Source organism: Motacilla alba, chromosome 2 (genome assembly GCF_015832195.1).
Source record: "Motacilla alba alba isolate MOTALB_02 chromosome 2, Motacilla_alba_V1.0_pri, whole genome shotgun sequence".
In the NCBI taxonomy this organism is placed as follows: Eukaryota; Metazoa; Chordata; class Aves; order Passeriformes; family Motacillidae; genus Motacilla; species Motacilla alba.
Genome location: NC_052017.1, coordinates 81,671,406 through 81,685,114, shown reverse-complemented (window position 1 = coordinate 81,685,114; position 13,709 = coordinate 81,671,406). Strand labels below are relative to the sequence as shown.

The 13,709-nt window shown below is 37.6% G+C and overlaps 1 protein-coding gene across 5 annotated transcripts in view; it reads left to right on the top strand.

Moving 5' to 3' along the window:
- The window catches only part of TENT4A (terminal nucleotidyltransferase 4A), a 58,914-nt gene extending 47,738 nt beyond the window's left edge, over positions 1–11,176 (top strand). For 2 of the 5 annotated variants that reach the window (XM_038127321.1, XM_038127325.1), the window contains one exon: positions 8,934–11,176. In XM_038127321.1, coding sequence (XP_037983249.1) covers positions 8,934–9,113 — 180 coding nt within the window. In that variant the 3' untranslated portion in view covers positions 9,114–11,176. Of the gene's footprint in view, positions 1–471; positions 560–8,933 lie in introns of all 5 variants that reach the window. The other 3 variants (XM_038127322.1, XM_038127326.1, XM_038127323.1) reach the window with 2 other exon arrangements.
- Positions 11,177–13,709: the final 2,533 nt, after the last annotated feature.

Sequence of the window (13,709 nt, the reverse complement as noted above, 5' to 3'; positions counted from 1 at the left end):
AGGAATAGTACTGACCTTTCTAGGCTTTTTTTTTTTTCTTGATTTTGGACTATTAGATTTGGTTACACTTGTAATATTCTGTAGTACATTTTAAAGGTAGAGAACAGAAGATTAATTATGGACATGTGCACAAGATTTTTTACCAAAAAATTAAATGTAAGCATAATTGTGCTGGGACCTGAATGTATTTTGTCTAATGTATCTATTCTGATACAACCTCAATGCATCTTTCTCCAGGAAAACACTCCCTCAGTCTTGATAATTAAAGCTGTTAGTCAAACATGCCCCACATGAGGCTTAATGCAAATTGTGGGTTGTAAGTTGCCTGTGGTAACAAAACAGTGAGCTGGTTTCTCTGAAAATTAATTTTGGTCAGGTTCTCTTCCTACTTCTCCAGGTCTGTCTATCAGAGTTCTTGGGAATCAAGGGCCAGGAGATTTTCAACTTGCTGCTTTTTTTTATTTGATTCAGCTCTTACTTCATGGATCTTCACTGGACACTCTTCTATTTGTCCATATCTCTGTTCCTGGGGAGCTCAGACCTGGACCCAGCACTTCATGTGTGACCTCACCTATGCTGAGTAGAGGGGAAATCATCACTTCCCTTGACATGCCTTTGGTTTTAAGCTTCTAACTGATTACACAGATTCTTCCTCTACTTTCTTTCCCTACTGCTTAGTCCCACCTAGGCAATACCTGCTTACCTGCACAGCAAATGTATTAGTGAGAAGTTAATAGAACAATATATTTCTCTTATAATGTCTGCAATTGAATATTCACTGGCTAGTGAATACAGTCCAGTCTGAAACTTCAGAAGTTTTTTTAGAATAAAACTGGAGAGTTATTTTAAGTTAAACTTCATCTAAAATGCAAACTTAGTGTAGATTATTCTTTCCTTAACAGCTCTGCTTTTCTGAAGTACCCTGGAGCTAGTTAGGAGGCATACAGTTGTTGGTAAAAAACAAGTTGGCATTCAGAGTATTTCCCACAGTTGTGAAGAGACAATGTGTTGTGTGAATTTGGCATGTCTGCTAGAATTTTGAGTCTTGGAAAACAACTGCTTTGTAGCACTTTTTCTGGCTTTCTGTTCCTTGGCTGTCCTTTCAAGTGATTGTTAACTGTTCTGTTAGTAGTTTTATAGTACTTAAATGTTTAAAAGCAGAAATTTTTTTGTGGCTCTGCTTAACAAAGATGTGCCTTTGAGAATCACATAAATCAGAAGGATTTCTTGCTACCTGTAGTTTAGAAATGGGATAATAGGCTATTTGCATTGAATTTACCAGAAGTTTATATTTTGTGAAGTAGAAGTGGGTTTTTTTGATAAAGTTTGAGATTGAATCAAAACTGGGCAATGAAATAATTTTACCCAGAATACTGTAAATATCTCCTTTCCACTTCCAACTTTCTGGAGCATGGCTGTGCTAGATTAGGCTGGTGGCTTGTATTTTGAGTTGATGAGACTCAGCTAGCTTATAACTCTTAATAGGTGCACTCTACCATCTTAGAGGACTCCTACCCTGATAGATTTGCATATATGTTAGGCTTTCTTAAAAACAAGTCTTCTTTAATGTTAAAAAAAATTTGAAAAGGACTAATTTGTCTGCATGGTATCTTCAGCTTTCTCCCTGGCAACTTTTTCCACCTCTGTTCAGCTTGGAAAGCTGTACCTAGGTGTCGAATACAACTCTCAAAAGCAGGAGGTGCCAAGACCATTTAACTGTATTTTGAACAAATTACTGCCTTCTAGGCAAGTTTGCTGCTGTTAAAGCTTCCTGGTATTTCCATTTGTGAAACATGTTTGGTGTGATTGCCAATTCTATTTATGTACTGCATAATTAATCAGAGAATTTCCAGATAGTTCAGGGACTGATTAAGCTCCTGGCACAGGTCTGTGTGCTTTTCAGGATCATTATCATCCATCATTTTTCCAAGGTAGTCATTCTTATACTCTGCTGACAGCTGTTTGAAATTTTACTTGAAGTTTATGAAGCAGTGCTGCCCGTTAGAAATGAGCAGAAAAACAGATGTTGAGACACTTGTCCAGATGAGTAGAGTGGGCAGAAATTGCTTGGTAACTTCCCAAGGAGAGGAGGGGACTACATTCCCTGTTGCTACTTTGAGATAAGTTTAATTCATGCTGGATTGCTGTTCACTAGGTTACCAAAATGAAGACAGAGAAATTTCCTTTTTCTTAGGTCAGAAGAACTCTTTCATTTAACTTTTAAGATGCTTTCTTTTTTCCCCCAAAGGGTTATGTTGTGATTCCAAAGTATCTAAAGCCAGCAAGTACCAATCCCTCTGCTGCACTGGCTGGCTTCTAGAGTGTCTGAGGAAGTCCCCAGTAAAGATGAGTGGTGTCTGATTGGGAATATGTTTGTTGCTATGGAGACAACTAGGAAGTGAAACCTTAATGTCAGTGCTGAAATACCACAGTCAAAACCTGTAAAGGGACTCACAGGAGTAGATTCTCTTTTTTTTCAGATTCTTTTGAGTTTGGCCAGATAAGGCAGAACATTTAAACTTGCAAACTGGTTTTTTATATTGCATTATAGGCACTTCTGTGGCTAGCATACTTTTTTTCAGCATTTGCTTTTATCCAGAGCAATTGTTAATGGTGTTGCTTTGTCTCACTAGTACTGCTGATACTGCTTGTATCTCTGAGCTGATTGCTGGAAGGTTAGCAGTGTTGCAAACAAAATTGGTCCAGGACTTGAGTCAAAATTTCTTTTAGATGAGTGCAAACAGTAAAGTGTAGCTCAAGTTGGATGAAGGGTGAGTTTGTAAAGACACATTTTAATTTGTGTCAATGCAGAAGTATGCTGAATTCCTTTTGTATATTGAGATACTTGAGTATTTTCAGTATGTCAGCTTCAACTTAGAAATTACCTGATTTGTTCAATGGCATTTTTGAACTGTTTAGGTACTGAAGGCTTCTTCATTCAACCAAATGACATTTTTGGTTTTTTTTATCTTAATTAAGAATGCTCTCATTTAGGGCAGAATAATTTTTCAGTGTCCATGTGTTTTCATAGGAAGCAGGCTGTGGTTGTCTACTTTGGAAACAGTTTTGATTCTAAATGTCAGACTTCCCTCTTCTGTGTGTGACAGAACATTGTTTGGTTTTTAACACATGCAAAACTTAGGGGAAGATGATGTTTTATTTTCTTTTCTAAGGAAAGAGGAGGAGGAAAAACTGAGTCTGAGTTGCAGAGGTTGTTCAGCTGAAAACAGTACTGGAGATTTTTCATCTAGGTTGCCCTGTACTTATACAGACAATCTTTATGTGGTGTTATCCTTCCATGTACAGAAACTGACTTAGCCTGACCAAACCCTGGATAACCTAATCTGACTGCTTACAACAGAATGTTGGATTAAGTGGTCTCCAGAGGTCTCCATATAAACATCCACTCTAGATGTTTAAAGGATTTTTCTCCTCTGGCCACATTGGCAGTTGCTTCCTGTGTTGCTTTCTGAGTTGCAGGAAAGGCAGAGTCTCAATAATGGTTTCTTAGAAACATAAAAAAAACCCACCATAAATAAAAGACTTACAGAAATGCAGAAGTCATACCTTCCTTTTGTTAACATAGTACTCCTTTATCTTCCAGCGTCATTGTAATCAGCTTTTTGCCACAAACTGAGATTCACTTGAATAATCACATATGTATTTCCTCTGCAGACTTTTTCACATGTATTGGTATCACCTCATCACTTGGAAAGGGTTTTTCCTACTGTAGTAATAGTTTTTCTGTTCCAAATCAAAAGTGAGAATTCTCAGTGAGGTAAGATTTCTCTTTAAGGTCTGAATCTGTCAGCTTTGTGCTAAAAAAGCTATTATCTCTTGTTCTCTGTAGTGACAAGTATGCAGATACACTTCATGGCCCATGTCACAACAGCAGCAAAGTTGCAGTATGAGTTCTGTCTTCTAGTAGCATTGTTTTGACTCTTGCCCCTCAGTTTTGAAACTTGAGTACTGACAAGATCAAAATAGGTATTTATTTAGTGTGTCGTTCTACTTTCTTTACCATAACATAGTTCAGTATTTGCTGCGATGCTGACGGTACAGTCTGCTGTCAGTCCCTCATTATAGGGACTAGAGTCTCTGCTCTCTCAAATACTAATTTATCTGCTCATACTAATATTGCTTAACCTGTTGTGAAAGGTGAAAAGAACATTGACCTTTGTGTGGTAGCTCTGTCAGTAATCTGTAATGAAGTGAATAAGATATGAAATATTGAAATAATCTGCTCCCTTGAAGCTTTTATTTTTCCTAGTTCTCTTGTGCTAGAAGGTAAGAAACACTAAAATATTTCTTGCTTTTAAGCTCTTTTTAGCCCCCATGTTCATTTTCCTTTTCTTTGCTGTTCTTACAGTTGGCTCCATAAATTTCCCCTTTTGTAACAGGAGAGAAGAGCTTGGGTTCATTTTATAAAATCTATTCAGGACTTAAGATTTTATCAGTTGTAGCTGAAAGTGACCTGTTGGTCCCAAAAAGAGAAGTGTCTTTGTTTGCTGTGCTTTGAGCCTTATTTCCCTAGATTGTCAACACTGAACAACTTTTGAAATAACTTATTTTGGTTTGTTTCTACTTCAGCTTAGAATTCTAAACCGCACAGAAATCTTACCAGGTTAAGAGTACACCCAGGTAGCACGTGCAAACATTTTGCAGAATCCTGTTAACTAATCTAAAGTAATGAGGCTAGATTGCCTAATAATTATCTTATTGCTTATGTAGTTGTGACTAAAATGTTGGTTAGGTCATTGTCCATTATTTCTCTGCAAAGCAATGAATCTATTTCATAAAGAAGAAGAAGTTAAATTTTTAGTGTATTTATAGATGTTATGATCAGAAAGTCAGTAAGTGAGTGCTACAAGCCTAAAATAGAGAATTTGGAAATATTGCAAACTTTGTGAAATATTTTGAGAATGCATGATATGTTATTTAAGGGATACTTAAAATGGTAATGGTTCATTAAGGTAGCACTGAATGCTACTGTGGTATTTCACATGAAATGGTTTTGAGGTGTGTGAGTTTGATTACAAGTCTGATCATCTGCAGACTAGATTCAGTCGTGGTATTTAATCCTCTTTACAACAAAATAGTAAATATGTGATCTTTCTGTCATAACTGTCTTATGCCTTTTCTAAGCTTTTCCTTTACCTCTGTAAATACTTAACAATCATTTTGGAGCACTGTATGAATAATCTGTTTTTAAGTTGAGCACAGATACTTTATTGCCAACATTTTTCTGCCTTTCTTTTTTCCTTACTTTAGAAATTCAATCAGGCAAAAAAAAAAAAAGAAACCTAACAAAAGACCAAAACAATTCAGAAGCCTGTTTATGTTTAGACTTTAGCTCTGTTATGTTACTTGTGTTATTTCAAATTGTAGGGGATTGATTTTTGGCTATAAATTTTCTTTTTGAATAATGGCAGTCTTTAAATGTCAGCAGTTTTGTACAGTAAATTTGCCAGTATTTAAGAATAGAAATTTGGTTTCCTTAGCAGTTAATTACTTGGAATTTCTATTGCAATCAGATTTGTTTTCTTGAGTTTTTTTTCTGCGGCTTTTTTTTTTTTTTTGGTGGGTTTTTTTTTTAGGTTCTGGGGGTTTTGTTTGTTTGTTTTTCTATTTTATGTTGGTTTTATTCTTCCTGGAAGCTTTTTTAACCTGGTATATGATGAAGAACTTAACCTTGCCCCCACTCCCAGCCTTGTCTTAAATGTGAATTCTTTAGTTTACCCTCCAGATGTAGCAGATTATTCAATGCAGCTAAAAGTCAAACCAGTTCTATCTGTTCTATTTTTTGAATCAATAGCCTTAAGATGGGAGAGATTGTTTTATCCAGAGAAATAGATCCAAAGAAGTTGAAACTTGTAAATCAAAGATTTCTGTCATATCACAGAGGAAGGGTTTTCTTTTTGGATTATCTGATCTCTCTAGACATCATCTGCTACAGATGTCCTCTCTCAGTGATTGTGTGAGTCCTGAGCATGGGAACGTCCAGAAGTTTGTGCACAGGAGAAAGATGTTAAATACAGCCTCTTGAGATTTCCAAAAACATGAAGTAAATTTTTTTTATCGAAGGTCCTGAAGGAAGCTAAGTGAATGATGTGTCCCGTTTTAAACAATTAACTAATTGGAAAATGAGGAACAAAAAATTCAGTTTTTGCAAAAGATGGGGTTCACCAGGAAAACCTTGCAGGAGTTTGTGCTGCCTAATATCTGAAAGGCAGTGGATGAAGCCTGGTGAAGTTTGCTGGTGGTGTGAAGCACCTTAAGGGCTATTTGAGAAAGGATGCAGAAGGACCTTTCAAGGTGATGCACCAGGAGGGAGAGAAATAATTTAAACTTTGTAGAGAGTGGTAGGCCCTGAGCAGACAGTTTCTTGTGAAGATGACATTTTGCAGAACACCACACCAGTGAGTATAATTTTGCCATTTCTTTTCTCATCAGAGGAAAGTCAAAACACAAATGGAAGCAGAATAGGAAAAGATGTTAATAATGATCAAACACATGGAATTGCTTCTGTGTGAAGAAAGAATGATTATTTAACCTCAACAAGATGAGGTATATGATCTAGGTCTGTGTGGTCATCAGCAGTATATCAGAAAGTTAGAGAAAGAATGACAAGAAATTATTTACTCCAAGAACTGGTAGATCAGCCTGTAATAGGCTCAAATTAAATGTGCTGCTCATTTAAGCTGTGAAATGCCATAGCACAGGATGCAGGATGCTACAAGCTGATGGTTTCAAAAAATGAACTAGTGAACAAAATGTAGTTGAGAACTGGTAAATATAAAGGTATAATCTCTGACTGAAGTGGTCCCTGAATCAACTTCCTTAAGCACCTCTCTCAGCTGATGAGTCATAAGACTGGTGGATTCAGATCCTGCTCCAATAGATTGACAGTGTTTATCTTGATGGCCTAAAAACAATGCAGAGTGCTTCATCACAAGCTTGCATTCACGTTCTGGCTAGGTTATTAATCAGTGTTTGAAGGTTTGCTTACCTTTTGAGCAAACAAAGGGTATGACATCTTTTAGGATACAGGTAGATGCACTTGTCATGCTTGCTGTGCTGTGTGGCTGATCTGGGGGTCACCTGCCATCCTGCTTCCACTAAGTTTTCTTTGGTGAATCCTCATTGAGGAAGAAATTCCCAGATTTTTCACATTTTCAGCTGAAGTGGATGGATGGACTTCCTGGAAGTTTGGATGTTCCTTGATCAGTTTTGTTCTGGTTGTTCAGTAGCAATCCTAAAGTTTTCCTCTGTCTTTCTTCAGCACATAGTTGAGGGTCACTGTGATGACTGGCTACTTTTAGTGTTTTACTATTATAGGGTAATTTTCAGTATTTTATGTCATTTCAAGTAAATGTTTGTATATAATTGACTCAGAGATATACTTACTGAACTAGAAAACTTTGCACAAGGATGTGACATGGTGTGTTTGCTTGAAGGACCACTTACCAAAAATAGAAAACACTCTAATTTTTTTTTTGGTTGCATGTTGTTCACTTGCTAAAATATCTACTGGAAGCTATTTATGAAACGCGTATCAATAAATTATGTTTGCAAAGTAGTGTAGAAAATAGAAGAAGTAGAAAAATTCTCGGCGTTTCCTTTTTGTTTGTCCTTGAATTATTTTGCCACTGGTAGTCTGCAAACAACACTTGGTGTTTAGAAGTTGCATGTTGAAGGTTGATTAGGTTGCTGTAGGACACTGTATAAATCAAAAATAATTTTATGAATTTTTTGCCACCCTGTAGTGAACTGTGGTTGTTCTTCAACACTGGTCTTCACCAGTTTATCTTTCTGGATTCTCAGTGTCTCTTCTAGAAACAGTTTGACTGTAAAATATTGCTTTCAGTAACTCTTTTTGTTTTGTGCACATAATTGTGGCTTGGTGTTCTCGTTTCTTTCTACTTCACACTCGTTTGGAAATACAGACTATGAAATACCTGCAAATACTTCAGTGTTCTAAGCAATTGTCCCAAATGCTAGCTCTGTGTTCCTGTGCAACCCCTTAAGGTTAGAATTAGCCCTTGTTACAGGCAATCAGTTGTTTGTTGAGTTATTGCTGTCAGACATCAGGAAAGGTTGCTTGCATTGATGTTACTAGTATTTAGGAAGTCTTTCATCTTCTGAAACTGTTGTACCTAATTTAAGTACATAGACATTAAGCCAACTTACTGTATGCCATTAAGTGATAGAGATGCTTGTAGTACCTTATGGTGGGATAGGTTTACTCAGGCTGCTGCTAAACCTTCTGGGCAGTTTTTGTTTCAAGTTATTGGATATCCTCCAAAGAGAGTGTTATGCTATATTTCTGATCACTTAATTGTTTTGCCTGGGTCTGCATATGAGGTACAGTCTAGGAGCTGTGTAAGCTGATGATCAGACCAGTAGGATTTAGAAGCTCCTCACAAGCCATACTTAGTTTGCCTGTCACTGAATGAGATTATGGAGAAAGTAGACTTGTACTTCCCATGCATCAGCTCATGTGATCATGCTCTTAAATTTCTCCATAATGTTTCCGAAGGACTGAAGTATCTCATCTGGTCATGCTCTTGCTGAGATACTCCAAAATATACACATCTGTCACGATTAGTATTTAATGTGGAAGTTCCCTTGTGGTTTTTAGAAGGGAGTTGTACAGTGAGTATATTTCATACTGTTATGTGAGGATGTTAAGGATGCTTTGAAATCTATTGAAACCATTTCACTTGCAGGACATTTTCTTCAGAAAACACTTAGTAAGCTGTTAGTGCTTTGGGACTTGCACAGCTACAAATAAACAAGCATGAAAAGACCAGTTGCTTCAAGCACTGTTTTGTGGAAATGACTTGTATGTTGAGGAAATACAACTGGTAATACATGTTTTGTTTGCTGTTTTTATGCCTAAATAAATGCTTATCTTATTTTATTTTTCTTAGCAGCACAGTGGAATGAAGTTTTCTATGAAAGGAACTCATAACCAAGGCAACAGCTACAGCCCTGTCAGCAGCGGAGGCATGAGGCAACCAGTTGGTAACCGCGGACACCACCAGTACAATCGTAATATATGGAGAAGGAAAAAACACAGAGACAGCTTGCCTATCAGTCTGAGCAGATAATGGCAGATGCCAAAATGACCTTCCCTGTTCAGACAAACTGAGTGAGTGCCACTCCACTTGAGGGATGGAGACCAGCGTCCAGCACATCGTTTTGTTGGTGTTGCCAAATATCTGCAGCTGACTTCTTTGCATGTTTCTTTGTGTGGTGGTTCAGTCCATCTTCAAGAAGTAGTTGTGCTTATCTGTGAAGCCTTATTAAATGTGGAAGTTTGTTTTCTGCCTTCCCACAATGGTTCATTCAGTGCCGAAGCAGCTCTGACAATAGAACTGCAGGGACATTTACAAATGCTGTAGCTTTTTTGCTGTGGCTGTATCTGTTCCTTTTCTTTTATTTTAGAAGTGAAGGAAACTTCAGCCCCTTGGAATTATTTTTTTTTTTTATTCTTTGCAGCAAATCAAGTTGGGAAATCATAAAAGTGAATTTGCTGCTCTCCTGGTTTGTTTTTGGTGTTGTTTTTTTTTTTTTTTCAAAGCTCAATTTTTTCCTCTGTAAATATTGGAAGTATGATTTGTGCAATAACTTGGAATTTTTAATTTAATTTCATATTATCACATAAGTTATATTTAAGGGGAAGAGGTTTTTTAATTTACAGATCCTTTCCCAGGTTGCATTATCTAAGTTGGGGTCATAGTTTTGGCAGGTTGTCTGAGCAGTGTTATAAACATGACATCTGGTAATATTTGAGGCTTCTCGATTCACAATGAAAGTGCGATTTGGCTTACAGTTTTAAGAATTTACTAAGCTCCAAAGCATTTTGACCCTGTGTTTTTTAGCTCATTGTCTGGCCTCTATCAATCGTCTTGCTCTGACCAATGAGTTTTAATTTTCTTTAACTAGACAACAAATCGAACATTTGTAGTACCAGAAGTAAAACTTTTGAGAAGAATGGGAAAAAGGTTGGTTCAAGTCCTGATATGAAATTAAAAAGCTGTGAACTACGTGCTTTGATGCATTTTAGTAATGTAACCTGTTAATGTTTGGGTTGAAAGAACACTATTAAACAGAGGTACCCGGCTTAAGGAATGTGGAGAAAGGAAATATGTTGATTCCATTAAGGAATCTGTATAGTAGTATGCATTAGTTCTGTTAAGAGCAAATATATAAAAAGTACTTCAGCTGCTCTAAGCATTACAAGAAGTATCTTTTAACGTGTTGCAGGAGAGCACAGCCCAGTGTTGTACACAGTATGAGTGGCTGGCACTTAATTTACAGATGCATACAGGTATACTATGCAAGTGTGTATTGCCATGACAAACACTGTCTTTAACTTTTTGAAAAATGTACATCCTGCCTAACCCTGAGTTTTTAAAGCACCACAGTTGTCCTGGGAGTAGGTCACATCTCATGCCCTCTGACTTCCCTTTTTTTAAGTGAGAGTTCTTAAGCTATACAGAAAACTACAGGTGAGTTATGTAAGTCCACTAGCAGAGAAAGCTGAAGAATCCTGTTAACAGGACATCTATACTGTGTACAGATATAGAAGGTTTTAAAACTGGTATCTGAATATTGAAATGAGGTGTCAAGCATGAAGCTTTTTAATATGCTGTATGCCTTTGAAGCAGAAGTAGTTCATGTTATTACTGAATCTGTCAAACACAAACAGGTCCTTGAGGGGAGAGAGGGCAACATTCCAAACTAGAGTAGTGCATATCTGTTTGCAGAAAGTTTGTCTTAATGCTCCAGACTCATCACAATAACAAAGTTTTAAAAATTGTGAGCTGATTCATAAATAATATCTAAGGGCTGTTACATGAGCCTGTACTGCTTAGTCTTCACACTCTAGCAATATTGAGCATAACTACATTAAAGAGCCTTCAGAGGCTTTAATTGGTGTCTTATACTAGTGTCCATTTTAAAGCAAAACTCATTTGAAAAGTGGTATCATGTAACACTTCAGTCATGGTGAACCAAATGAATTGGCCTGGCTATCACTGTGGTTATGTGCTACAGGTTTAAAAAAATGTTTAAATTTTTTGTGTGGACAACTATGTGGAAGCTAAAATTGACATATTTTTATGTAAAGTTTTCTATTCTTTGATTTTTAATAAACTTTGGAGACCAGTCACTCTTCTGTACTTTTTTTATGGGATACTTAATGGATGAAGTGACACTCGACCTTGTCCCATTCTTTGATGTACACTTTGAACATCTGCTTTAAATTGTTCATGCTGAGCACCTTCAGAATGAGCTTGGAAGGTGGATGGGTGCCCTCCAAAGATGGTGATGTTTTTCTGAGAGTAATGAGCATGGATGTTTCTTTTGTATTTGTGTGTTTGATCCTTCGATAATGAGAATGCAGAGGAGCTGGAGGCAGTGCCCACAGTATTCTCAAGAGGAGATCAACTGACTAATTCCTTGAGATGCCGTAACTTTTAATGAACTTTTTTTTTCCTAGTCCCTCCCTCTAGTTTTTAAGTTCCTTTCAAAATCTTATTCTAGGTTTCAGCCTCCTCAGAGATTGGATGTATTTTTTTTTGTTGTTGTTGTTGAGTTCTGTTTACCCTCTGAAAAGACTCTAAAGTGTCAGCAGCTGACTCTAATTAAAAATTTTTAAAAATGAGTCTTTGGAAGGAACTATTATGTGTATATATAATCTGTGAATGCTGAGAAAGGGAACTGAAGGGGTTTTAATAGACAGCAATGCGGGGCTAGGGGTTGGCAATCAGGGAGGATACTTGGTCTATCTTAATGAGTATCTGCTGGAGAAAAGCAGAGGAGTAGAGGGAAGGGAAAACAATAACTGCTCAGTAGTAGCTTGGATAATAACCATTATTTTTTCTGTCAGTCAGTTAGCCAGTGGGATATGGCTGACAGAGGGATATGTAATCTCTGCAGACACAAAGATTGAGTGCAGCAGCATTAGTTTTGTAACTTCCTACACTCCACCTTTTTCCTCCTTCTGTCCCAGATGAAGATTTTGCTTTATTCCTCCTACAGATTCTGCTCAACTGTCTATCCTGCATTTAATGCATTGGAGTGCCCCCTGGAACCCCTGTTCTCTGATAAAAAAATGAGAAATCCCCTTGATCTCAACCCTTTTGACTGTGTTGTACACTCTTCATAGGCAAAACTAGTCATGGACTTGAAAAGTGGAAGGAAGAGGCTGGAAATGGAGTAGAGGGATGGGACCCAGAGAGTCCATCATAGAAAGAGCTCAGTTGTGATCTGTTCCTGTTTACAAGAGGTGTCAATGCTGGTGTTGCATTGGACTTTCCCTGTAACTCCATCCCTGTGCACTGAGGCAGGGTAAGAAGACAGAAATGTGACAGCTGGTACCGTGCTCCTGGTTCAGCACTGTTTCTTTCCATGGGAACAGCCTCTTGAGAATGGGCATAGCAATACTCAGAGTAGCATTGGAAAACAGCACGCCTTCAAGCAATGTGAGCTCTTTCTCATTTGTGGGTAAAATGAAAAGCCTAAATTGTGAGCTAACAGGCAACTGATCACTTGGTGTATACGTGTGGGGAAGTAAATCTGTCGGCTTCTGTGCTCTCAAAGACAGGAAGCTGCCTACTTGCTGACAGCTGCCAGTATAGTCTGGTTATAAATTTAGTAGTACCTGAACTAAACCAAAGTTATGACCTGTATTCTTCAACTGAAAGACATGTCAGAGCTATCGATTAGGTGGCTGCTCTTGTGCACTTACACTGTTTTATTTGGGGCTTGAAGTGTTGTGGAAAGCAGATGTGCCAAAAAAAGGAGGATTTTGGAAGTAGCCATAGAAGCCTGAAAAGAAGTATCTTGGATAACAGGAAAATGTGTGAAGAAAAATACCAGAGGATGCCTCAGAACCTTAACTGATAGTGCCTATGTAAAGCTCTGCTCACAGTTCCCAGTGTTGTGCTTCTGCAAAAGTTTTGGCTTAGAGCTGCCTATGGCACAGTAGCCTTTTGGTTTCAAATCAATTAAGGATTCTCAAAAAAATATTTGCTTTTTTCGTAATACTTTTCTATTGACAGATTGTTGCCTGAGTATAAAAAGAAATTATGCATGGCCCGTGTGCAGCACATACTCATGATATTCATGCCTGTGTGTGAGGTCAGGAAAGACAAAGGGCATCTCATCCAACACCAGCTATTTTTACCCTTATCCACCAAAATGTGACATGTTCTTCTGATGTGAATTCTCAGCAAGCAACAAGCCGCTTCCTGCTTCAGTAATTTAGGAGAGCTGAACAGTAGGTAGATTTATGGATTTACTAAAACATGGCTTCCAAATAAATGCTTCACTCACTCATATTCAGACCTAAACCAAACACGATTTAGGAGCTCCTATTACAGGATTTTGTGTGTGACAGAATGAAAGTGATATTTAAACTGGAAGTCCCTAACTTCTGTGCTAGAGTTACCACTTTTTACGTGTGAAAACTTAGGCACTGATCCTCGATGGTTGTTCTGTTGAGAAAATCTTTGTAAGAAAATTCTTTGCTTCATGCTTCTCCTGTCCAAAAAAAGAAAAGCCAAATCTTTGGATGGGCTACATCCACTCCTTCAGGATTGCCATTGGACACATCTGGCTAATTTCAGGAGCCAACATGAGTAGATACAATCTCACCCTTGTTAAGGTTTGCATGTCCAGGTTGTATAAGTCACTTG